The sequence below is a fragment of the Bufo gargarizans genome, chromosome 1 (genome assembly GCF_014858855.1).
Source record: "Bufo gargarizans isolate SCDJY-AF-19 chromosome 1, ASM1485885v1, whole genome shotgun sequence".
NCBI lineage: Eukaryota > Metazoa > Chordata > Amphibia > Anura > Bufonidae > Bufo > Bufo gargarizans.
Window position 1 is genome coordinate 515,260,914 of NC_058080.1, and position 27,388 is coordinate 515,288,301.

General features: G+C 48.1%; 1 protein-coding gene across 1 annotated transcript in view; it reads right to left on the reverse strand.

The window, feature by feature from the left end:
• The window catches only part of MMAB (metabolism of cobalamin associated B), a 60,532-nt gene that overhangs the window by 7,321 nt on the left and 25,823 nt on the right, over window positions 1-27,388 (reverse strand). Inside the window, exons 8-10 of the mRNA XM_044275359.1 lie at window positions 25,852-25,945; window positions 22,945-23,002; window positions 15,349-15,421 (exon numbers count right to left, since the gene is read on the reverse strand). Coding sequence (XP_044131294.1) covers window positions 15,349-15,421; window positions 22,945-23,002; window positions 25,852-25,945 — 225 coding nt within the window. The remainder of the gene's footprint in view (window positions 1-15,348; window positions 15,422-22,944; window positions 23,003-25,851; window positions 25,946-27,388) is intronic.

The following is a 27,388-nucleotide window of genomic DNA, read 5'->3' on the forward strand; positions in this document are numbered from 1 at the left end:
CCTGAACTGAAAAATTCAGGAGCCAAATCAAATTTTTTGTCGCCAAATCGAAACCGAATAAAAATGTTGGTATCGTGACAACGCTATGCCGATCAGATCGGCGTAGGGTTGTTTTGATACCAAAATTTTGATTCGCTTTCGTCACCATAAAAAAGTATTGCGATACACAATACCGCGCAAAAAAACAAAACAAAAAAAAAAACACCAAAAAAAGCCGCGTGCATTTCGCATTTTATGAAACATTCGGCCCATAATAGAACAGTCCTATCCTATTTTTTGGGGTGACAAGGTGACTAAAAAATGGCGAATACTCACCGCATAGGAGATATTTTTTAATAATTTAACCCCTTAAGGACACAGGGCGTACAGGTACGCCCTTGTGCCCTGGTACTTAAGGACACAGGGCGTACATGTACGCCCTGTGCATTTTCAATCACCGCCGCGCGGCCGGCGGCGATCGGAACCCCGTGCCTGCTCAAATCATTGAGCAGGCACTTGGGGCAAATGCGTCGGGGGGTCCGGTGACCCCCCCATGTATGCGATCGCAAAAAACCGCAGGTCAATTCAGACCTGCGGTTTTCTGCGTTTCCGGGTTATTCGGGTCTCTGAAGACCCGATAACCCGGAACAGGATGGTGATGGTGGTGTGATTTCACTCCACCAATCACCATCCAGCGATCCTGAGTGGTGATGGTGACATCACCACTCAGGATCGCTTTCTGATTGGTCAGGGGGCGGTGCGGCGGCAGATTCAAAAGAGGCAGGCGCCCCTCTCCTCCTCCTTTTGTGTTCCAGCGCCGGAGGAGAGAGGAGCTGCCTGCTTGTGTCCACCATCGCTGCCAGCACCCCTGATCTGTGCCCCCAGGACCCGATCTGTGCCCCAGCACCCCATCAGGTACATAGGGACAGCTAGGGAAAGTTTGGGATAGGCAGGGAAAAAAAAGGGAAAGTTAGTTTTTTTTTACTTTTTATTGCATCACCCTAGTTAGGGTGTCTGGGGTCCACAGCACAGCTGTGTGACCCTAGACCCCCCAGGGGTGCTGCCACTTGCCCCCCTCCCCCTGCCACTTGCCCCCCCCCCCCCACCTTTTTTGGGGTGCTTTTTTTTTTTTTTTTTTTTTTGAGTTCGCTGACTGTGACCGGCACTTAGCGTCCGGCCACTGTAAGCGCATCGCACACCCCACCGCTGATCAACTTCGGACGGTTGATCAGCAGTTTTGAATTTTTTTTCCTCACTTTTTTGCCCTTTTTTTTAGTTAGTTTTATTTATTTTTTTCTGTTAGTTTTAGGGTGAGTTCGTGAACACCCGTGCCCCCTCACACACGCACACCAAATAAAGAGTTACACACACGCACATATACACGCAGACACACACTCCCCTATGGCCCGCCGGACGTTCTCGGCCGAGGAGGCATACGCCCAGCTTGCCTCCGAGTCCGAGAGTCCCAGTGAGGATGAGGATGACCCCACATTCCTGTTGTCATCCGCATCCTCCTCATCATCTAGCGATGATGATGAGCCCCCAAGGCGGCGGAGACGCCGCCAGGCGGAGCAAGGGGACCGCCATGTTAGGGACCCTGTGGCCCACACTAGTACGAGCAGCTCTGGGGCTCGTACTGGTTTCCCGGCCCACCAGTTAAATCCACCGGAGCACCCTGCCGGTGAACTTGTCTGGTGTAGCCCAGAGCGATACGAGCCCGTGATTCCTGATTTTGTAGGCCAATCAGGAATCCAGATTTCCACAGTGGGCTACACTGAATATGACTTTTTTTGTCATTTTTTCAGTGACTCACTGGTAAATCTGATGGTGGAGCAGACGAATCTGTACGCCCAACAGTTCGTCGCTCAACACCCGGGCTCCTTTTTGGCCAGGCCCGGTGGCTGGACGCCGGTCAGTGCAGCCGAAATGAGGACATTTTGGGGCCTCGTGCTGCATATGGGCCTGGTCAAGAAACCCAGTGCCAGGCTGTACTGGAGTGGGGACGTCCTATATCAGACCCCACTTTACAGTACGGTTATGACACGCTCCCGGTTTGAGGCCATCAGGAAATGTCTGCATTATTCCGATAATGCAGCATGTCCACCCCGAGGTGATCCTGCCCATGACCGTCTGTACAAGATACGGCCGGTCATCGATCACTTTGGGGCCAAATTCATGGAGGCCTATGTACCTGGAAGGGAGGTCGTGGTTGATGAGTCTCTCATTGCGTTCAAGGGGAGACTCATTTTCCGCCAGTATGTGCCTTCCAAGCGGGCGAGGTATGGCGTGAAGCTATACAAAATTTGTGAGAGTACCTCAGGGTACACTTACAAATTTCGTGTGTACGAGGGGCGAGATTCCCGGATTCAACCACCAGAATGTCCCCCCACTCTGGGTGTTACCGGGAAACTCGTGTGGGACCTTATGTACCCACTGCTGGATAAGGGTTACCACTTGTACGTGGATAACTTTTATACCAGTATCCCCTTGTTCCAGTCCCTTGCCGCCAGATCCACGTCCGCTTGTGGGACCGTGCGGAAAAATCAACGCGGCCTCCCTGCCCACCCCCTCCAGGTACCCATCCCCAGGGGTGAGACCCGTGCCCTTACCACTGGAAACCTGTTGCTGGTCAGGTATAAGGACAAGAGGGATGTCCTTATGCTGTCCACAATTCATGGTAACGGCATCACCCCTGTCCCTGTGCGAGGTACCGCGGCAACGGTCCTCAAGCCCGATTGTATCGTCGCCTACAATCGGTATATGGGAGGAGTTGATCTCTCGGATCAAGTCCTCAAGCCATATAACGCCATGCGCAAAACCCGGGCATGGTACAAAAAAGTTGCGGTCTACTTGGTGCAGGTTGCCATGTACAACTCTTTTGTACTATCCCGAAGCGCTGGCAGCACAGGGACATTCCTCCAGTTCTATGAGGCAGTCCTCAAGGCCCTGATCTTTTCGGACCGGGAAAGAGCAGGCCGGAGTACCTCGGGAACTGTAGGCGCCCGGATCGTCCCTGGCCAACACTTTCCAGGTGTGGTCCCCCATACTGGAAAGAAGGGACGAACCCAAAAAAAGTGCAGAGTGTGTCGCAGGAGGGGGATACGGAAGGACACGACTACTCAGTGCGACACATGCCCCGATCATCCGGGCCTCTGCATTGACGGTTGCTTCAGGGAGTATCACACTTCCATGGAGTACTAAATTTATATCCCAATTTAGGACTGACATGGGATAAAAAAAAAAAAATGGTTCTCAGACTTGAGACACCCAAAAAAACTAAAATAATTTATTAAAAGTAGACATAGGTATTGCCGCGTCTGTAATAATCTCCTCTATAAAAATGCCCCATGACCTAACCCCCCAGATTAAGGCTGCTTTCACACTAGCGTTCGGTATTCCGTTCGTGAGCTCCGTTTGAAGGAGCTCACGAGCGGACCCGAACGCAGCCGTCCAGCCCTGATGCAGTCTGAATGGAGGCGGATCCGCTCAGACTGCATCAGTCTGGCGGCGTTCAGCCTCCGCTCCGCTCGCCTCCGCACGGACAGGCGGACAGCTGAACGCTGCTTGCAGCGTTCGGGTGTCCGCCTGGCCGTGCGGAGGCGTGCGGATCCGTACGGATCCGTCCAGACTTTCAATGTAAGTCAATGGGGACGGATCCGTTTGAAGATGCCACAATGTGGCTCAATCTTCAAGCGGATCCGTCCCCCATTGACTTTACATTGAAAGTCTGGACGGATCCGTACTAGGCTATTTTCACACTTAGCTTTTTTTTGCTAAAATAATGCAGACGGATCCGTACTGAACGGAGCCTCCGTCTGCATTATTATGGGCGGATCCGTTCTGAACGGATCCGCCCGAACGCTAGTGTGAAAGTAGCCTAACACGGTCCAGAAAAAAAAAAAAGGTGCAAAAAAAGTTTTTTTTTTGTCACCTTACATAATAAAAAGCAAGCGATCAAAAAGTCATATAGCCCCCAAATTAGTGCCAATACAACCGTCATCTCATCCCGCAAAAAATGAGCCCCCACATAAGATAATCAGATAAAAAAAAAAATTGAAAATGACTCTTAGACTTTAGAGATACAAATTTTTTTTTAGGGTATCAAAAAGGATAATATAGTCTAAAACCTAAATTATTGTAAAAAAAAAGTTGACTTATTAGGTATCGCCACGTCCGTAAGAATCTCCTCTATAAAAATACCCCATGACCCAACCCCCCAGATTAACACAGTAAAAAAAAAAAAAAAAAAATAGGTGCAAAAAATTTTTTTTTGTCACCTTACATAACAAAAAGTTTCATAGCAAGCGATCAAAAAGTCATATAGCCCCCAAAATAGTGCCAATAAAACCGTCCGCTCATCCCGCAAAAAATGAGCCCCCACATAAGATAATTGGCTAAAAGAAAATTAAAAAAATTACACTTAGACTTTAGAGATACCCAAAAAAAAAAGTTGTATCAAAAAAGATAATATAGTCAAAAACCTAAATAATTGTAAAAAAAAGTAGACTTATTAGATATTGCCGCGTCCGTAAGAATCTCCTCTATAACAATATCCCATGACCTAACTACCCAGATTAACACGGTTAAAAAAAAAACAAAAAAACGGTGCCAAAACCGCTATTTTTGGCACTTTTCCATTTCAGTCCGTTTTTTCCGGTAAGAAAACAAGGGTTAACAACCAAACAAAAGTTAAAATTTATTACCCTGATACTGCAGTTTACAGAAACGCCACATTTGTGGTCGTAAACTGCTGTATCCGTAAAAGGGAGGCTGCAAAAGGAAAGGACCGACATGGTTTCTGGAAGGCCGATTTTGATGGCCTTTTTTATTGACACCATATCCCTTTTGAAGCCCCCCTGATGCCCCCCTAGAGTAAAAACTCCCTAAAATTGACCCCATCTAAGAAACTACACCCCTCAAGGTATTCAAAAATGATTATACAAACTTTATTAACCCTTTAGGTGTTCCTCAACAGTTAATGGCAAATGGAGATGAAATATCAGAATTTCAATTTTTGGTAACCTTACCTCACAAAAATGTAATATAGAGCAACCAAAAATTATATTTACCCTAAAAATACTCCCCCAAAAAATGCCACCTTATCCCGTAGTTTCCAAAATGGGGTCACTTTTAGGGAGTTTCGACTCCAGGGGTGCATCAGGGGGGTTGAAACAGGACACGGTGTAAATAAACCGGTCCATAAAAATCAGCCCTCCAAAAACCAAACGGCGCACCTTTCACTCTACGCCCCGCTGTGTGGCCGTACAGTAGTGTACGGCCACATATTGGGTATTTCTGTAAACGGCAGAGTCAGGGTAATAAAGATACAGTCTTGTTTGGCTGTTAACCCTTGCTTTGTTAGTAGAAAACATGGGTTAAAATGGAAAATAAGGCAAAAAAATGAAATTTTCCAATTTCATCCCCATTTGCCAATAACTCTTGCGCAACACCTAAAGGGTTAACGACGAATGTAAAATCAGTTTTGAATACCTTGAGGGGTGTAGTTTCTTAGATGGGGTCACTTTTAGGGAGTTTCTACTCTAGGGGTGCATCAGGGGTCTTCAAATGGGACATGGTGTAAATAAACCAGTCCATAAAAATCAGCCCTCCAAAAACCAAACGGCGCACCTTTCACTCTATGCCCCGCTGTGTGGCCGTACAGTAGTTTACGGCCACATATTGGGTGTTTCTGTAAACGGCAGAGTCAGGGTAATAAAGATACAGTCTTGTTTGGCTGTTAACCCTTGATTTGTTAGTGGAAAAAATGGGTTAAAATGGAAAATTAGACAAAAAAATGAAATTTGCAAATTTCATCCCCATTTGCCAATAACTCTTGCGCAACACCTAAAGGGTTAACGACGAATGTAAAATCAGTTTTGAATACCTTGAGGGGTGTAGTTTCTTAGATGGGGTCACTTTTAGGGAGTTTCTACTCTAGGGGTGCATCAGGGGTCTTCAAATGGGACATGGTGTAAATAAACCAGTCCATAAAAATCAGCCCTCCAAAAACCAAACGGCGCACCTTTCACTCTACGCCCCGCTGTGTGGCCGTACAGTAGTGTACGGCCACATATTGGGTATTTCTGTAAACGGCAGAGTCAGGGTAATAAAGATACAGTCTTGTTTGGCTGTTAACCCTTGCTTTGTTAGTAGAAAACATGGGTTAAAATGGAAAATAAGGCAAAAAAATGAAATTTTCCAATTTCATCCCCATTTGCCAATAACTCTTGCGCAACACCTAAAGGGTTAACGACGAATGTAAAATCAGTTTTGAATACCTTGAGGGGTGTAGTTTCTTAGATGGGGTCACTTTTAGGGAGTTTCTACTCTAGGGGTGCATCAGGGGTCTTCAAATGGGACATGGTGTAAATAAACCAGTCCATAAAAATCAGCCCTCCAAAAACCAAACGGCGCACCTTTCACTCTATGCCCCGCTGTGTGGCCGTACAGTAGTTTACGGCCACATATTGGGTGTTTCTGTAAACGGCAGAGTCAGGGTAATAAAGATACAGTCTTGTTTGGCTGTTAACCCTTGCTTTGTTAGTGGAAAAAATGGGTTAAAATAAAAAATTTGACAAAAAAAAGAAATTCTCAAATTTCATCCCCATTTGCCAATAACTCTTGTGCAACACCTAAAGGGTTAACAACGTATGTAAAATCAGTTTTGAATACCTTGAGGGGTGTAGTTTCTTAGATGGGGTCATTTTTGGGTGGTTTCTATTATGTAAGCCTCGCAAAGTGACTTCAGACCTGAACTGGTCCCTAAAAATGTCGTTTTTGTAAATTGCTGAAAAATTTCAAGATTTGCTTCTAAACTTCTAAGCCTTATAACATCCCCAAAAAATAAAATATCATTCCCAAAACAATTCAAACATAAAGTAGACATATGGGGAATGTAAAGTCATCACAATTTTTGGGGGTATTACTATGTATTACAGAAGTAGAGAAACTGAAACTTTGAAATTTGCAAATTTTTCCAAAAATTTGTTAAATTAGGTATTTTTTGGTGCAAAAAAAAATATTTTTTTGACTTCATTTCACCAGTGTCATGAAGTACAATATGTGACGAAAAAACAATCTCAGAACGGCCTGGATAAGTCAAAGCGTTTTAAAGTTATGAGCACTTAAAGTGACACTGGTCAGATTTGCAAAAAATGGCCTGGTCCTAAGGTGTAAAAAGGCTGTGTCCCTAAGGGGTTAATAGTTTGGACAGCACTATGTAATATGTTTATTTATTTATTGTTTATATATTTTATATGTAAAATTGGGAAAGGGGGGATTTAAACTTAATATTTTAGGGTACTTTCACACTAGTGTTTTTCTTTTCCGGCACGGAGTTCAGTCTTAGGGGCTCAATATCGGAAAAGAACTGATCAGGCATATCCCCATGCATTCTGAATAGAGAGTAATCCGTTCAGGATGCATCAGGAGGTCTTCAGTTCAGTCATTTTGACTGTTCAGGCAAAAGATAAAACAACAGCATGCTACAGTTTTATCTCCGGCAAAAAAAAACCTGAAGATTTGCCTGAATGCCGGATCCAGCATTTTTTCCCATAGGAATGTATTCGTGCCGGATCTGGCATTCAAAATACCGGAATGCACCCGCACTAAATCCGGACCCATTCACTTCTATGGGGCTGTGCACATGAGCGGTGATTCACACATCACTTGTGCGTTGCGTGAAAAACGAGATTTTTGTATAACTTACCAGTAAAATCTCTTTCTCGCTCTTTCCTTGGGGGACACAGAAGACCTTGGGTATAGCTCATCTCCATAGGAGGCGTGACACTAAGTGAAAACTGTTAAGCCCCTCCTCCACAGCTATACCCTCAGCCTGGAGAGAGAGACTGCCAGTTGCGTGTCCAAGCAGTGAGAAAAGGCAAAGTCCAACAAGGAACCAACAAGCCAACTACCCAACGGGTAACAAAAACTCGGAAAACGCACAGAGAAAAAACAATTAATGGGTGGGTGCTGTGTCCCCCAAGGAAAGAGCGAGAAAGAGATTTTACTGGTAAGTTATACAAAAATCTCGTTTTCTCGGCCAGTTTCCTTGGGGGACACAGAAGACCTTGGGACGTTCAAAAGCAGTCCAAAAGGGGGAGGGACCACAGCACCAAGGCGAAGCACCCGAAAGGCATCAATGAACCGCCGCCTGTAAACCCAGGCGGGGTAAGGCAGCATCTGCCAAAGTCAAAGTATGCACCCTGTAGAACTCAGTAAGGCGTGCAAGGCAGACCTGTGGCCGCCGTGCCCAAATGCACGGCCGAAGCCCAATGCCTCCGGCCCAGGAGGCACCGACCGCTCTGGTGAAAGGAACGGCGACACCAAAGACAGAATCCTGCCCTAGGTGCGGTAACCTCAGCAATAGCCAATCTGATCAAGCGGAGGAAAACCACCCTGGAGTCTGTCAACCCTATGCACAGACCTCCTGGAAACCCAAGAGGCCGAACGACTGCAAGAGTCGGAGAACTCCAAGTAAAAAATGGCCAGGCCCAAACAACGTCCAAATAGGTGAGGTGTTGAAGCGAAGGCAACACCACCTTCAGAAGGAAGGAAGGAAGGAAGAAACGAGATGCAGAACAGCCCTGTCCTGGAAAAGACAGAAAGCTCGTAACAAAAAAAGGGGGCCATGCCGGCACCCGTCAGAGACACGACTGATACGGAACACAACCGTACAGGACAGAAGGATAGAGAGAACTCCTGTAACGGCTCCAAGGGCAAGATTGGAGCGCCGAGAGCTCAGGATATAGTCCCCAGGGCGGTACCGAAGGACAGTACAGAGGAACCAAAGAGCCACTCCGAGGAAGAAGGTCTTGGCAGGCCCAGAGGGCCGGGAACGCTGGAAGAGGAAGAACAGCGCCGACACTTGACACCTCAACTAAAAGACAGAACCATGGGGAAAGAACTTCAGAGTGGGGAATGCACAGCTTCCCACAGAACCCCAGACAAAAAACCCTAAGTCTTACGACAGATCCTGGACGAGACACAGCCAGGAGTGGACAGCAGTGAACCCGCTGGAGTCGCCTGGCAAGCAGGCGAAAACCCAATGAGAACAGGCGCAGACCAGTAACACGGGCAGAAGGGTCGACAAAACTAGCCCCGTCGGCCCCGAACAACGTTGACCCGCATCCACCCGAATGGGGGAGCAGAAGGACAGATGGAAAGAACCCAAAGGATCCGCCAGATGCCAGGAGAAGGCAGGCTAAAGTCCATGCTGATGTAACCACGTTGTACAGCCCCTGTGTGGGATCAAAGGACAATCTGAACCGAAAAGGTAGCCCCCCCAAGTTATCGAGAAGGTAAGTCTACATCAGGACCATCGTCTTAGAACGGGCCACGCAATCTGCACCCAGCGGGAGGACAGAACGCGGTAGACTCGGTAAATAAGCACACAGCTAATACAGCCAGCGTGAACAAGGGAGACAGTACGAGGCCAAAAGGAACACCGGAACCATCCACAGGAACAACCATGCTCACCCCAGAGGGGAGGACAGTGAAAACACAGCCTCCGAAGTCTGGCGGGAAGCCACATCGGAGTGATCTGTATAGAGCGGGAGCCAAACAAAGCCGGCGAAAAGAGGCAGTCGAGACAGAGGCCGACATAACACCCTCCAACCGAAAGGAGGAGGAGTGGGCAACAGGGAAGCCATAAGACAGCTCAAAAGCAGAACCCGCTACACTGTGAGACGCCCGGTCCACCGCCTCGCAGAAGGCGAATACCTTGAAGAACCCAAGGCGGAGGTCCTCCGGACCTGGGAAATCCAGCACCCAAGAGAAGTTGGGTGACCGTCCCGAGAAGAGCAGCCCGAACCCGGTAGCAGATCAGACAGAAGCGTAGAGGCGCCAAGAGGAAGGACTCATACCACACTGCATCCGAAGAGGAGGAAATTGCGGCAGGCAAGGGAACCGCAGTCCTGCCAGCGCCAATGAAGAATTCGAGAGGCGCCGCAGACAACAGCACTCTCGACCATGTGACCACTAGCGCAGGGAAGCAATGCTGCAGAAGGACGCAAAGGGCATGCATCTAGGACCCACGAACACTCCCTGGAATGAAAGGCCAACTAAATGAATGAGCACCACCCAGCTCGGTGCAGCAGAGAGAAATAGAGCCTGTCCGGTCAGGAGGACAGAATGAACTCCCTAGGGACGAGTGCAAGGCTGGCGGCAAGCATCGGCTCCCAAGAAACAAAGGTATGCCGCAGGAAGCAGGTGAGGCATACGAACGAGCAGCCCCGCAAGCAGCGAGAAGGCCAACCCACCTAGAAAAAGGGGGGGGCTCGTCCCAGAGCGCCACAGCATGTACGGAATCGCAAAGTGCAACCTGAAAGGGAGTTATGCACAAAACCAGTATAGCATGCGATGGAACGCAATCAGTCCACCCCGAAAGGGGGGAAATTGTACCTGGCCAACTGCAGTTGGCAAGAGTGCAAAGACCCGTCCCAAAAGGGAGTGATGCCTAAGGCCGAACCTACTTCAGAGAAGCAGGACATACCCTATAAACCAGCAGGAACGCAGGAGGTCCACCTAGTGAAAGGGGAACATGCACAGGGTATCCTAGCATTAAATGAGTGTGCAATAATACACCCAACACTGAACTCAGCGAGAGAGTAACTACTCGGCCAATGAATGGGGACATGTACAAGTCCAGCCCAGCCATATAAGGACAGCCGTGAATCCCATGAGCGTGCCAAATTCTGCCCTTGAAGTGAGAGGTGGTCACGCACAAGGCCAGCACCGTATCCAATGGAAGTGCAAGCGTTCCACCCATGATAGAGGGCCATTCTCATGGCCAGCAATGTATCCGGTGAGAGCGTAGCACACCGCCCAGAAAAAAGGGGGTAAAGCACATGGCCAGCATCTCCTCCAGGGAGAGTGCGAGCACACCGCCATGCATGGGAGTCATACACATGGCCAGCAACGTACTGGCGAGAGACAAACACAGTCACTAAGAACGCGTGCATGTCGCCTGAGGAAGGAAGGCATGCCCCTGGCTGGCAGCGAATCCAGCAAGAGTGCGTACACCGCCTACGGCAGAGGAGTCATGCCTATGGCCGACAGCGGATCCAGCGAGAGTGCAAGCACCCTGCCATGTATGGGGTACATGCACGTGGCCAGCAACGTACCTGCGAGGAAACACCCAAAGACAGAGGGATGTATGTATGCTGCCTGAGGGAAGGAGGCATACCCAAGGCCGGCAGGGAATCCAATGCAGCATACCGCCTAAGAAATGGCCGGCAGCGCAACCAGTGAGAGTGCAGCACAATAACATAGTACATAAGTACATCATAGCACATCAGCGAGAGTGCAGCATAATAACATAGTACATAAGTACATCATAGCACATCAGCGAGAGTGCAGCATTCCGCCTATGGAAGGGGGTCGTGCACATAGCCAGTACCGTATCCGGTGAAAGTGCAGTATCCCGCCTAAAAAAAGGGGTCATGCACATGATCGGCAACAGATCCAGTGAGAGTGCTGCGTTCCGCCCAGGAAGGGGGTCACGCACATGGCCGGCAGCGAATCCAGTAAGTGCAGCGTTCCGCCCACGGAAGGGGGTCACGCACATGGCCGGCAGCAAATCCAGAGAGTGCAGCGTTCCGCCTATGGAAGGGGGTCGTGCACAAGGCCAGCACCGTATCCGGTGAAGGGGCAGCATTCCGCCTAAGAAGGGGGTCATGCACATGGTCAGCCAGGGAGAGTGCAGTAGCCCGCCTAGGAGGGGGGGGGGATGCACATGGCAGGCACCATAACTGGAGAGATGATGAATGCTGCCTACAGAGGGCCGAATGCACTTGGCCAGCGCCGTATCCTGGAAGAGGCAAGAAAACCGCCTAAAAGGGGAAATGCCCTAGCAGCGACGCAGGCTGGGAGCGCAACACCATGCCGCCTGTGGAAAGAGGTCATGCAGACATGCAGCATTACTGATGAGGCTGCAGCGTCAAGCGCAGCCCAATAGAAATCATGATCTATTATTTTTTTATTTTTTTATTTATTTATTTTTATTATTATTTAAACTCAGCCTCTGAGGCTAAAGGGGAGCCACCATATAGGGGCCCTGAGAGACAGGAGAAAAAAGGGGGGCCAACTATACAGACCCATTTTTGGGAGCCGGCCTGCACCCAAAGGGTTAACAGGGATCCGGCCTGGAGGGCGGCGTGCGATCCCCTGGGGGCGGAGGAACCTCCAGGCGGGAAAATTCGCGCCTGGAGAAGTTCCCGCCCCCTCCACCAGAGACCGGAATATTGCGGCCTAGTAGGCCGCGAAGCCGGGGGCTAAATTGCGGCCCCCGGCCCGTCATACCGCCGGGACCTTAGGCGGAACGGCGCTTCAAACCGGCCGCGGGAGCCCACCCCGCGGGCCGGTCGGGATTGCGGCCCAGCAGGCCGAAGCCTGGGACCAAAGTAGCGGAGCCCCGCCGACCGCCACCTGCTGGGGCATAGCCCAATGCCGGCCGCGGGAGCCCACCCCGCCGGCCGGAAGAGACAGGGACCGGAATGGTGGCTCGCTGGCCGCAGGAGCCCACCCGCCGGCCGGAAGTAAGGGGGCCTGGAATGGCGGACCGCCGCGGAGCCTAAAATCTTTTGCGGCGCCCGGCCGCACCGGAATATTAGTGCTGACCGGACCGGTGCCCGTGATGGGTCAGGGGCAGCAAGGCGCGGGCCCTCTGGCCCTGAAGCAGTGGCCGGTAAGAGGGAGGGGGACCCTGAGACCGGGTCTGTGAGGGTGGGAAGCCTGCCTAACCCCTACGTCAGGGGCAGCTAGGTGCGAACCTCTGCAGCTCCCCAGGCATTCTTCTTGCAGGAAGAAGGGTGCCAATGTCCTATGGGAGCAAAATGTCGCCCTGTGGCAGCCAGGGGCCAGCCTAGGGCTAGCAGGGACAAAAGGGTCCAGAGGCCCTGTCAGTATGGGGGTCAGGCACGCAGGAGACCGGGGTGGGGTGAGGGGTGAGGACGTAGGGCTGGAGAAGCCAATCTCTCACCATAGCCGTCTTCACCCTCGTCCGTTCCAGCAGGGTCGCCCCTTCAGCTACTGGCACCGTAGTGGCAGGACGCTGGAAGAGGGACTTGGCGTGCGGGCGACCCTTGTGCTGGCGGGATGTAGGGGAGCTGGGCTGCCCTGATCCACCTTGCCTTCTGTGGGGGAGGCAGCAGTGCGGATGACCAGCACTGGCGCAGCTCGACCCCGGGAGAAACAGAGAGGTCTAGTGCGCCTCTGTTGTCCCTGATGTTCTGGAACAAAAAGAAAAGAAAAAAGTAAAAATCCAAAATTTAAAACAAGGAGAAAACAGCCCTGCAGAGCAGGGAGTGTCTTGCCTCCTTGGACACTAAGCAAAAACTGGCAGTCTCTCTCTCCAGGCTGAGGGTATAGCTGTGGAGGAGGGGCTTAACAGTTTTCACTTAGTGTCACGCCTCCTATGGAGATGAGCTATACCCAAGGTCTTCTGTGTCCCCCAAGGAAACTGGGCGAGAAATCGCAGCATGCTCTATATTGTGCGTTTTTCAATAGAAGCTAATGGGGCTGCGTGAAAATCGCAAGCATCCGCAAGCAAGTGCGGATGCGGTGCGATTTTCACTCATGGTTGCTAGGATGAAAGTCTATTCACTGTATTATTTTCCCTTATAACATGGTTCTAAGGGAAAACAATAGCATTCTTAATACAGAACGCATAGTAGAAGGTCAATATAATTAACATTGGTGGCGCAGTGCGCCCCCCAACACCCCAGTATGATAAACATTGGTGGCGCAGTGTGCCCCCCCAATATAATAAACATTGGTGGCATAGTGCGCCCCCCCAACACCCCAGTATAATAAACATTGGTGGCGCAGTGTGCCCCCCTCAATATAATAAACATTGGTGGCGCAGTGCGCCCCCCCTCAATATAATAAACATTGTTGGCGCACTGTGCTCATCACATGATACATCACCATGGTAATGGACCATGTGATGAGCTCAGTGACATCACCACAGGTCCTGAAGAAAGAACAGGAGACCGGCAGCTACGCGATCAACTGGAGGAGGTGAGTTAATTTTTTAAAATTATTTTTTAACCCTCATTGGCACTTCCCACTGAGCCACCAATGTTTCTTATACAGGGGTGTTGGGGGGGGGGGGGGGCGCACTGTGCCACCAATGTTTCTTATACTGGGGTGTTAGGGGGGGGGGCACACTGTGCCACCAATGTTTCTTATACTGGGGTGTTGGGGGGGCACACTGTGCCACCAATGTTTCTTATACGGGTGAAGGGGGGGGCGCACTGTGCCACCAATGTTTCTTATCCAGGGGTGTTGGGGGGGGGGCGCACTGTGCCAACAATGTTTCTTATACTGGGGTGTTGGGGGGGGGGGGCACACTGTGCCACCAATGTTTCTTATACTGGGGTGTTGAGGGGGGGGGGCACACTGTGCCACCAATGTTTCTTATACTGGGGTGTTGGGGGGGGCACACTGTACAGGGAGTCTAAGAAAGAATCGAATGAGTCACTAACTAAGTCGGATCTTTAGTTCTTTTCACCTGTGACTCATTCGATTCTTTCTCCCTGTACTTGTCAGTGACTCAGAGCTGCTAGTGCTTGCCTTGCCTCAGCTCTGATTGGTTGGTGGGCGGGGAGGGGAGGGGCTGGCAGAAGCAGCTTCCACTCTAGGATCAGATTACACTCCTCCCGAGTCCCTCCCCTCCCTGCTGCCAGCGTCTCTGCTGTTGTGTGCTGTGACCGAGCTAAGGAGAACATCGGCGGCGGCGGACAGAGAACTATCAGCTCCTGTGGCCGTCGCTGTTCAACTGCAGAGCTGCCGCGGAGGGTCTAGTCGCAAATGGCGACAAGACTAAAAAGTCTTGTCACCATTTGTAAATTCCAAGTCGCATTGGCGACCATTTTGGCGCCATCTGGAGCCCTGCTACAGATGTCATAAAAGCTCCTGTAGAGGTAGTGTAGGTGTCCCGATACTTTTGTCTATGTAGTATATATTGGACCTGCTCACTATAGGGCCACAGCTTGGTTCATCCCAGTGGATAGCCCTCTTATTAAAAGGTGTTATCCGAAGTCTAAAAGATCCCCCAATGCCCGGCCGCCTCGTATACATTTTACTTACCTACTTGCGCAAATCAAAACATCCGGAGACGGAAGGGTGCAGCCAATAGCAGGCTGCTACGGGGACCAGACTCCCTAGCTGCTGGAGATGCAGCAGCGGCCGTGCAGTCGGCGAGGGCGTGTGTGCTGGGGAGCAGGTAAGTATAATGTATACGAGAGGCCCGGGCATGGGGGGGGGAATCTTTTAGACCAGATAACCCCTTTAAGAATGCTAAATACTACCTTTCCATCCATTCAGACTACCAACTTCTGAAACATATTTGAAGACAGACAGATTTACCTTTATGGCTTTCTCTGGCTGATGATAGTGGTGTTGCAATATTTGAGCCAATATCTTGCAGCATGCACTGTATCTGTAGGGGGAAATATCATCTGTTTAACACATGATTTCTAATAAAGTTATTGATCAAGTGGTCATTGTCCAACAACCAGAACAGTTCAGGGGGCTGAATGCAGCTTTCATCTGCCAGATGCATTAATACACTTTGCCTATTGGACAGTTTCAGTAAGTCCCCCGAAAGCTTTCATCAACTGTTGTGACACTACAACCAGGCATGGGATCCAGCCGGTTCTCTCCGGTTCTGCCGAACCGTTTGTTAAATTTACAGCAGGTTCGCAGGACCGGTGAGAATCAGGAATCCCGACCCGGTCCTGCAGCACATAACATAATTGATTATTTTCAACCCGACGCTCCAGCAGCCGCTCACTCAAATGATCTCCCCCCGCACGCAGCAACGCTGCGCAGGGCCGAAAAATGAATGACCTTTTTTTTTTTTTTTTAATCTTACTTACTACTGCCGCAGCGCTGCCACTGGTCCGCCCGCCCCCAGCCAGCGTGTGCCGGCCGCTCGGAGTCATGGCAACACACGGTCACATGGGCTCAGGCCACAGGGGCGTGACTAGTGAGTGAACGGCGCGGCGGCGGCGGGAAGCAGCCAGAGCAGAGGGACTGTCTGAGGTTAGAGCTGAATGACTGTGTTGTGTCAGTCTGACCGAGTCACACAGTCCAGACACAGCCGTCAGAAAGATTGAAGAGTCGCAGTCAGCAGGAGTCAGGACAGGTCAGGTCGTGTTAGGGTAGTGAGTATGATGTGACAACATGGATGGCATGGAGGGGGGCAGGGGGGGGAGAAATGTGACAACATGGAGGATGGAGGGGGCCAGGGGGGAGAAATGAGAAAACATGGATGGAGGGGGCCAGGGGGGGAGAAATGTGACAACATCATGGATGGGGGGGGGGGGGGAGAAATGTGACAATATGGATGGAGGGGGCCGGGGGGGGGGGGGAAATGTGACAACATCATAGATGGGGGGAGAAATGTGACAATATGGGTGGAGGGGGCCGGGGGGGGGGGGAGAAATGTGACAACATCATAGATGGGGGGAGAAATGTGACAATATGGGTGGAGGGGGCCGGGGGGGGGGGGGAGGAGAAATGTGACAACATGAATGGAGGGGGCCGGGGGGGGGGGGGAAATGTGACAACATGGATGGGGCCAGGGGGAAAAATTGTGACAATATGGATGGAGGGGGCCGGGGGGAGAAATGTGACAACATGGATGGAGGGGGCCAGGGGGGGGGAGAAATGTGACAACATGAATGGAAGGGAACAGGGGGGGGGGATGTGACAACATCATAGATGGGGGGGGGGGGGGGAATGTGACAACATGGATGGGGCCGGGGGGGAGAAATGTGACAATATGGATGGAGGGGACCAGGGGAGGGAGAAATGTGACAACATGGATGGGGCCGGGGGGAAGAAATGTGACAATATGGATGGAGGGGGCCGGGGGGGGGAGAAATGTGACAACATGGATGAAGAGGGCGGGGGGGGGGAAATGTGACAACATGAATGGAGAGGGAAAAATGTGAGGGCTGATGTGACACATGTGATTTTCTTATTGTTCTCCTCTAAAATCTATGAAAAATACGGTCCTCAAGCCAGCGATTGTCTGAGGCAGGGCGAAGATACCAGGACCACACAGAGGAGAAGCCAGCTGCTGCAGACGGGACCAGGGCCAGGTGAGCTGCGGGGGGGGGGGGGGGGGGCGCCAAAATGTATATGGTGTATTTATGTGTGTTGCATATATATATATATGGTGTATGTATATGTAAACATGTGTCGTGACGCTGCGTGTCGTGACGCTGCGTGTCGTGACGCTGCGTGTCCGCCGCTGAGTAGGGAACCTGTTGTTAAAAATTTGAATCCCACCCCTGACTACAACCCCCACGCTGCATAGCTCAGCTGACCCCTGCATTGTGAATTTTTCCTTGTAAAAACTGTACAACCTAGATTTATCAAAGCTGTTTTAAAGAAAAAGTATCTTAGTTGCCTGCAGCAACCAATCAGATTCCACCTTACATTTTTCTGAGCTCCTTTCTAAAACGAAAGGTGGAATCTGGTTGCTAGCTATCAGTTTTGATAAATCTCCTCCTAAGCATTTTTATTAGGTGTTTTTTTTTATCACTTTAAAGGCTATTTACACCTTTGGGCATTTTTTTCATTATTGCACTGTACTCATTTTTAGCTAAAAATATATATTTTTTAAAATTGGTTTTAATTAAAACTATGGTGTCCTGTATTTTTTGTGTTTTCTGTATAGAGCCAATATGCTCTAGTAGCATCCTTTGGATTTTCTGTCTTTTCAGTCAGGCTAGGAGCTGCGGGACTCCTTATCTCTGCTCTCTGGCCTTATAAACACTCATTATAGCTCAGTTCTTATGCTTAGTGTTTATAATCTCTCAGTAGTTTAGAGATGAGGGTTATTAGATGACCAGCACAAAGTGAAAGTACAGGTCACAGTTAACCCTTTGTGACAAAACACCTCAATATTTTTAATAAAGTCCAATAAAAAAAAAAAGATTTTTAGCCAAAAATGAGTAACATACAATCATAAAAATGTCTCAGAAGGCGTACATGGCCTTTAAAGGGCCTCCACACACAAATTTCCACCACAAAAAAAAAAAAAGTCCCATAGAAATCATTTGCAGTTTTACAGTGTTTTTCTACTGGTATTTTTTTTGTAAAACAAATGTGTAAATGGTGGTGTTTTTTGATTAGGTGTTTTTACCCTAAGGGCTCAAGCATACAACTGTTGGCTGTTTTGCAGTCTGCAAATTGTGGATCTACAAAACATGGATACCGCCCGTGTGCATTACACATTTTGCAAAACAGAACGGCCGGCCAATAAAAGAACAGTCCTATCCTTGTCTGTAATGCCGACAAGAATAGGACATGTTTTATAATTTTGTGGACAGCGCAAAACAGACGTGCGGATGCGTATCAGATGCAGACCCAAACCACGGTCATGTGCATGAGCCCCAAGAGAAAGGGATGAAAAATTCCTGAAAAAAACCCCAACGGCTTTAACACTCTACCTTTTGAAACAAACGGCAAAGAAACTAAAAAGCCACCAATTAGGAAAAAATGCCACTAGGCAAAAAACGCTTCAAAAACCAGGGCTGTGAATTCTATAAGCCAAAGTTGATTCTGACTCCTGTAATTTATCACATTCTGATATAAATAGCCCATAATTTAGTAATAAGAAACTTTACTGCAGTAAAATGGTAATATATGATAGTAAGAAAAAGCCTCATAAGTCATCAGGCTACTTATATAGAACATAAAATATATTTATTGGAATCCAATTTCTGAAACTTCGTAAATTCCTGTAAGTAAATATGCAATGCACAATGCATTTAATAACTAGAAAACACAGTTATACACTTAATAATTTTAATAAATCTATTAATTTGTCCTCAGAAAAAGTTAGAAGATTATATAGTACATATATAGTGAGGAACAGAAGTATTTGAACACCCTGCAATTTTGCAAGTTTTCCCACTTAGAAATCATGGAGGGGTCTGAAATTCACATTGTAGGTGTGCAATGAGCAGGACACTGGTACAGTGGGTCAGGATATATGTGTAGTAGTTTGTGACGCCAATTGCAGCTTGCGCAGGTACTGTAGCAGGGCCCTTTAAGATGTAATAACTCATGTACCAGGTGAGGAATGCCAGAGGGGGATAATGTCTCTGTGTAGTGTCAACGGTGTCTCCTACCTTGGTACGGCTGGACTCCTGGATCCTGGCTCACTTGCAATAAAATTGAGTGTGGTCAGTAGGAGTAATTGAGGAATGATTGAGATCCAGTCAGTAGATATAATCCAACTTGTCTTTACTGAATGGCAACAGATATCCATACGAGTTACAGCTTTAGTCTTGGGTCCCAGCAGGTATTGGCAATTTGTGGCAGGAATCTATATATATTCTGCTTCTTGTCATATGCCTAGTGAATCTGGCAGGTATCTATCTTCTGCTCTGTCTGTCTTCTGCTTGATGTGGGCCTTACTAGCTGAGGAGGTATTTGGCTTCTCCTGGTCTCTGGATAAGTACTCACAGGACTGCTCTCAGGGAATGGTTCTTCCTGGAGATCTGTAGTTCTGGAGGTGTTGCTTGCTTGTCACCAGCTGAGGTAGATGACTCAGGCTGGGAAGAGTGATCCTTGGCCTCAGCCGAGGCTGGATCCTAGGTTGGGATCCCTGTAACTGGGAGCTCCTACTGACACAGCCTTCCCCTAGCAGGGGGCTGGTACACACTAACTAGAACTTCCTTCTCCTCCTCATGAGACAGGACATGGGAACATCCCACTTCTGCTCAAACAGGGGAGGCTAGCCTGGAATGGACTATTCCAGTCTAGAGATACTAACTGGCTATGGTCTGCTGAACATATTGCTGCCACCTGCTGGTGTACATGGAAATTACAGCATAATATATCACACAGGCCTGGAAAATACATATAATGGAAATGCACAGTTAAATTACACAAGATGACAATACACACACACCTAACATGTTGTAGCAGGGAGAAAGAGTTTAGTGACATACTCTGGGATGTTACAGGTGCATTCCCACTCAGAGACAGAATAAATAAATAAAAATTACAAATATCACATTGTATGATTTTTCAAAAGAATTTATTTGTCTTGCACTGCTGAACATAAGTATTTGAACACCTGAGAAACAGCAAGAATTCTGTCTCTCAAAGACCTGTTACTGTGCCTTTAAAAATTCCACCTCTACTCCACTCATTAATATAACTTAGTAGCACCTGTCCGAGCTCTTTAAAGACAGTCAGACGCCAACTACTACCATGGGCAAGACCAAAGAGCTGTCGAAAGACACCAGAGACAAAATTGTGGACCTCCACAAGGCTGGAAAGGGCTACGGGGCAATTGCCAAGCAGCTTGGTGAAAATAGATCAACTGTTGGAGCAATTGTTAGAAAACAGAAGAAGCTAAAGACAACTGTCAGTCTCCCTCGGACTGGGGCTCCATTCAAGATCTCACCTTGTGGGATATCACTGATAAGAAAGGTGAGGAAGGAGCTGGTCAATGACATGAAGAGAGCTGGGACCACAGTTTCAAAGGTCACTGTCGGTAGAACACTACGCCGTCATGGTTTCAAATCATGCATTGCACGGAAGGTTCCCCTGCACAAGTCATCACATGTCCAGGCCCGTCTGAAGTTTGCCAATGACCATCTTGATGATCCAGAGGAGGCATGGGAGAAAGTCATGTGGTCAGATAAGACAAAAGTAGAACTTTTTGGTCTAAACTTCACTCATCGTGTTTGGAGAAAAAAGAAGAATGAGTTGCATCCCAAGAACACCATCCCTACTGTGAAGCATGGGGGTGGTAACATCATGCTTTGGGGGTTCTTTTCTGTGAAGGGGACAGGACGACTGCACTGTATTAAGGAGAGCATGAATAAACCATTTATTGTGAGATTTGGAGTAACAACCTCCTTCCCTCAGTCAGAGCATTGAAGATGGGCCGTGGCTGGGTCTTCCAACATGACAACGGCCCGAAGCACACAGCCAGGATAACCAAGGAGTGGCTCTGTAAGAAGCATATCAAGGTTCTGGAGCGGCCTAGCCTGTCTCCAGACCTAAATCCAATAGAATATCTTTGGAGGGAGCTGAAACTCTGTGTTGCTCAGCAACAGCCCCAAAACCTGAAAGATCTAGAGGAGATCGGTGTGGAGGAGTGGGCCAAAATCCCTGTTGCAGTCTGTGCAAATCTGGTCAAGAACTACAGGAAATGTTTGACCTCTGTAATTGCAAATAAAGGCTTCTGTACCAAATATTAACACTGATTTTCTCAGGTGTTCAAATACTTATGTTCAGCAGCGCAAGACAAATACATTCTTTAAAAATCATACAATGTGATTTCCTGAATTTTTTATTTTTTTTTATTCTGTCTCTCAGAGTGGGAATGCACCTACAATGTGAATTTCAGACACCTTCATGATTTCAAATACTTCTGTTCCTCACTGTATATATTGGAAATGCAGAGAATTATGTGCAAGTCTAACTTGGAATAAATGAAACATGTAAAAAGTGCAGCTGCTATATTCAGTGCTTGCCATGAAAGGGTCGTCTGGGAATAAATAACTTCACAGGTGTCGGAGCCTGCCTCCGCTATGGAAAGATCCACACTTAGCTGCTCCCTGTAGCTCTGGTTCTGCGCACTCGCTCCTGTGTGTCTATCATATGGTCCGTGGTTTGTTTACTTCCTCTCCTGCATGATCATCTGCTCCTCTGCAACCAATGACTGGATTCAGCAGTCCACAAGAAACTCATCACCGCTGAAGCCAGTGAAGATGATCATACCAGTGCTAGGGACAAATTAAACAAGCCACGGACCAGAAGATACACACACACAGGAGCCGGCACGCAGGACCAGAGCAGTGGGGAGAAGGTAAGTATGATTCTTTCCATAGCACAGGCAGGATGTGGGCTCCTGGGAAAAGTTACTTATTTCTGGACAACATTGTTAATGCTGTGTTCCTGCTCTGTCTAGCAGTTCTGAGATGACTGCAGGCGTGCCCAGTAGTGGTCTTTAGCCTCCACAGCCCTGTCGAAAACCCATGTGTGTTTTTTGAGTAAGGCCCCTTTCAAACGAGCTAGTTCCACCAGCACTGCTGGGGTTGCATAGCATTATATTGATTTATGATGCTATGTAACCCTTAGCGTTCTGCAATGTATTGGATAACGTTGACATAATGCTGTCATTGTTATCCAATACATTCCAGAACTCTTATGTAATGTGTTTGATAATGCATTACGGAATAACATCTTGGTGTGAAGAATACAAAGTTATAGCATTCTCCAATTTTCTTGAGCAATTTCTTTCTTTTTATGACCTCTGCTTGCAATCATGCAATAGAGACCTTCACTACTAAGGGTACTTTCACACTTACGTTTTTCTTTTCCAGCATAGAGTTCCGGCTCTATACCAGAAAAGAACTGATCAGTTTTATCCCCATGCATTCTGAATGGAGACTAATCCGTTCAGTTTGCATCAGGATGTCTTCAGTTCAGTCGTTTTGACTGATCTGGTAAAAGAGAAAACCGCAGCATGCTACGGTTTTCTCTCCGGCGAAAAAAACTGAAGACTTACCTGAACGCTGGATCTAGCATTTTTTCCCATAGGAATGTATTAGCGCCGGATCCGGCATTCAGAATACCGGATCCGTCGTTCCGGCATGCGCAGATCGGTAAAAATGTGAATAAAATGTACAAGACGGATCCGTCGGTCCGCATGACAAGCGGAGAGACGGATCCGTCCTTGCAATGCATTTGTGAGACAGATCCGTCTCACAAATGCTTTCAGTCAGCGGCAGATCGGCGCATCCGGCGGCCAGTTCCGACGACGGAACTGCCCGCCGGATCACACTGCTGCAAGTGTGAAAGTAGCCTAACTTCCAGACGGGCACATGGATTGATACAAGATGGCTCTGATAAACATAGACTATATCTATTCACACACTGCATTCAGTGAAGCCTAGTTTGCATAGTGAAAATAAGAAATACCTTCTCAAGTTCTGCGACACATTGGAGATTAGCATCTAGACAAAATTCTCTGGCCAGCCTAAAAAAAAGGAAGTACAATTCTGCTCAGATGCTATGTAGAATGACCTGACTCGAATCGGCAATCATTTTGCTTGGTCTAACCATTCTGCTATACATTTATATAAATTTTAAAACTGCCAAAATAGACTTCTATGGATTCAACATATGCCAAATGAGTCAGTCAGTCAGCATACAGCTGCATATGAACTGAAAGCGTATAGTAACTTAGCCTAATATGATATTTATTTTTTGGGGGTATAAAAATTCCCTATTTTTACAAATGGAAACAACTACAATGGAAAACTAACAGCTAGTAAATACACTGGTACTGTACATCTGTCTGTTAACCTGCAGTTTCCACCAAATTTTCACAAATCATTAGGCTAGGTCATCAACATGTGATTGGTGGGGTCCAATCTGTGGGACCTCGCCAATCAGAAAAAAATGACTTGGCCGCAGCATCTTGCTGGAGTGCCAATGCCCCTTCAATGTTGCAGACACAGCAGCTGCCACGTCTAAATTGATGTGGAAGAACACTAATATGACTGGATAAACACTGAAGATGCTGAACACCTCTTTGGGGTCCATACTAGGGCTGCAACGATTAATCGAAGTTATTGATGATATTCAATAACGGGATTAGTTGTCAACGAATCCTGTTATCGAATAATCGGGCCAATTCGTTGCTATGCAGGTGGGAGCGGGCGGTCAGGCGCTATGCCTGCGGGTCCTTAACCGGCAGTAAATTTTACTTGAACTTTAAATCAGCGCATCTTTATTACCTTACAATGAAGCTCCGGTAACAGGCAGAGCGGGCGGCGGCGTGATGTCACTTACTCACGTGACGCGCCTGCTTCATTCATAAAGTGGGCGGAGCAGGCGTGAGTAAGTGACGTAACGCCGCCGCCAGCTCTGCCTGTTTTTCGGAACTTCATTGTATTTGTAAGGTAATGGAGAACATATATCTGATTTAAAGTTCAAGTAAAAGTCACTGTCAGTTAACGAATAGTCTACTGCTGTGAGCGGCGGGGCCGGGGCTGTTATGGGGGGGGGGATCTGTGGATGGCACTGTTATGGGAAAGGGGATCTGTGCACTGTTATTGGGAGGGGGATCTGTGGATGGCACTGTTATGGGAAGGGAGATCTGTGGATGGCACTGTTAGGGGAAGGGGGATCTGTGGATGACACATATAGCATAAGATGCTATACAGTGTCATCCACACATCCCCCATAGCAGTGTCATCCACAGATCCCCCTCCACATAACAGTGTCATCATCCCCCTCCCATAACAGTGCCATCCACAGATTCCCCCATAACAGCGCCATCCACAGATTCCCCCATAACAGCGCCATCCACAGATTCCCCCATAACAGTTCCATCCACAGATCCCCCTCCCCATAACAGTGCCATCCACAGATCCCTCTCCCCATAACTGTGCCATCCACAGATCCCCCTCCCCATAACAGTGCTATCCACAGATCCCCCATAACAGCACCATCCACAATTTGTTTTAATATGGCCTTTGAACATAATTTTTTAAGTAAAATCATATAAACCTTTTTTTGTCATTTTGGTGTTTTTTCCCGATTAATCGATAAAATTATCGACAACTAATCGATTATTCAAATAATCGTTAGCTACAGCCCTAGTCCATACACAAACAAATTTGCACGGGCATTTTTTTAAACCACTAAAAATATGCCAGAATAAATGCCTGAGGCTTTTGTGGCAGGTTTTCTGGAGTGTTTTGCACACAATGTATCTTATCTTATCACAGTCTTTCTTCATCGCATTTTTGGCGTCGTCAAAATGCCTCAAAAAAGTGCCAAGATCCACAACAGGCCACATTTTGAAAAAGAAACCAGAAAAACAAAAAAATACCCCCTAATGAACTAAAATGCCAGTAGCGAAAAACACTGCGTGTCCAGAGTTAGATTTTTCTCACAGAACTTCAGTTAACATCTGGACCTAGTGTTTTCACAGCAAAAAACAGATGTGAAGAAAAAAAAATAAGAAAAAGCTTATGTGTGAAATGCACTGGCATTTTTTTTCTGGTATTGCAAAAACCGCAGAATAACCTCATACAAAAAAAAAACTAAAAAAACTAAACGGTTGTGTGTTCTGTGTTTCATATTTCTCATAGACCTTTAGCTAACATCTGGAACTGGTGTTTTTACTGTAAAAAATGCAAAAGCATAGAAAAATGCTAGCAAAAACCAATGTTAAAGGGACTCAGCAGTTCACCTCAGGCCCAGTGACGTCACGACTAGCATCTCTGGCCTGAGCGTGGCTAAGCTCCATTCAAGTGAACAGAGCTTAGTCCCGCCCAGGCCAGTGATACTAGTCGTGACATCACTGGGCCTGAGGGAAACAGAGAGAAGGTCGAGGCTCTCCTGGAGCGCCATTGCCTTCTCAAACTGCTGATTGGCAGGGGTCCAGGCTGTCGGACCCCTGCCAATCAGATGCTGATGATCTATCCAGAGGATAGATCATCAGTTTACAAGGACTGCAGAACCCCTTTAAATCAACGCTAAAGGGGTTGTCCCAAGATTGAAAATATCAACAAAATAGGTGCTAGGAGGCCGATTAGTGGGGTTAACACCACTGGGACCCCACAATCATAGGAACAGATCTCCGGGGTCTCCCACTGTATGGAGCAACGATCGAGCCTGAATGCTGCATTCATCTCTACTGGACTGACAAAGGCTATCGCTGTATTCGCCTTATCTTTGGCAGTCACATAGAGATAAATGAATCGTCAGCTCCCACCAGTCTGACCCCCACGAATCAGGCAGTTATCCCCTATACTGTGGACACAGGATAATTTTGAATCTTCGAGAATCCCCTTTAACTCTTTGACATCTTACCCTATAGCAGAGGTCAGCTCATCTGTAGTTCCCAATGCTTCAAACACAATGTTATCTTTAGGTCTCCGCTCTCCTGTGTATGTACTTGAGAAGCCTATAGAATAATACCATAACATTACACTTCTTGTTCCAAGGTTCAGTATCTTGAAAATTGGATTTTTTGTACTCACCGTAAAATCCTTTTCTCGTAGTAGGCATTGGGGGACACAGCACCATGGGTATATGTCCAACTACCACTAGGAGGCACTAGACACAAAAAGTGTTGGCTCCTCCCAGGTGGGCTATACCCTCTCCACAGGCACGAGGCTATTCAGTTTGTACCAAAAGCAGTAGGAGAGAGAAGAAAAGCAAGGAACCAACAACTCCCGTACCGGGAAAGATCAAGAGACCAGCCCGGAGAAGCGGAAGTAAAAACATAGGGTGGGATCTGTGTCCCCCAATGCCTACTACGAGAAAAGGATTTTACGGTGAGTACAAAAAATCCAATTTTCTCGTGCATGGCATTGGGGGACACAGCACCATGGGACGTCCCAAAGCAGTCCCTGAGGGTGGGAAAAGAAGAGACGTGCCACCGGCTGGGCATACAGGTGCAGGAGAATGTGACCATGTGACCCAACAGGAAAAAACACGGAATGGGCAAGAGGTCTCATAACAAGGAAGAAACCTCAGAAGAAGCAGGGAAGACTGCCAGCACCCCAGGACAAATGTCTGGAAGAAAATCCCAAATGCAAGAAGGTGGCAAAAGGGAACACCAAGCGCAGCCAAGGGCTGGAGAAAAAAAATTAGGACAGCACTGCGTGTTGGATCGACCCAACGCCCTACATTGTCTCAGACCCATAAACCTGTGGCCATCCCCTGAAAGGCCAGGGGAGAAAAGAAACAGGGAAGCACTGGAAACCAAACGAGTGAGGGAAGCCATAGCAAGGCTCACATGTGAAGGGAGAGGGACTCCCCTCACCGCAAGGCCAGGTGAAGAAGCCAAGCGCCCCATGTAAAGGCGAAAACCCAAGGCTGCTAGAGGAAACTGCCAACCCTTGGAGAAGGAGGGGGTTGTAGGTAAAAGCCAGGAACAAAGAACGATCGCTCCTGCGTCCCCAAAAACAGGAAACGAGGCACAAGCCTCCGAAAACAAGATAGCACTGTAAAGCGCAAGACCAGAGGAAACTCTGGGCATGTGAAGTATCATGGAAAAAAGGAACCAGAGACAGGCCCAGGCAACCTTGGCAGGAACACACTGGACTGACAGACATGGGAGTAGAAGAAGAGCACTCCAAACAGCCTAAGGAGGAAGGGGTCTACAACAGGAGGAGGTCCCTCCCGAAGGAGACCATACGGTGGAATTGCAAACCGTAGCACCAAACCACTCAATACCAGGTACTTTACGTGGGAGGATGGAAAAAAAGACAAATCCCAAGAGGACCTCAAATGAACAGGGACAGGGACTCCAGAAAGGAGTACCCAGATGGGGTCACAAGGAACCAGGAGCTGAACCACCGGAAGACAACGCAAGCCAGCATATCCAGGAAAGGCGAAAAGA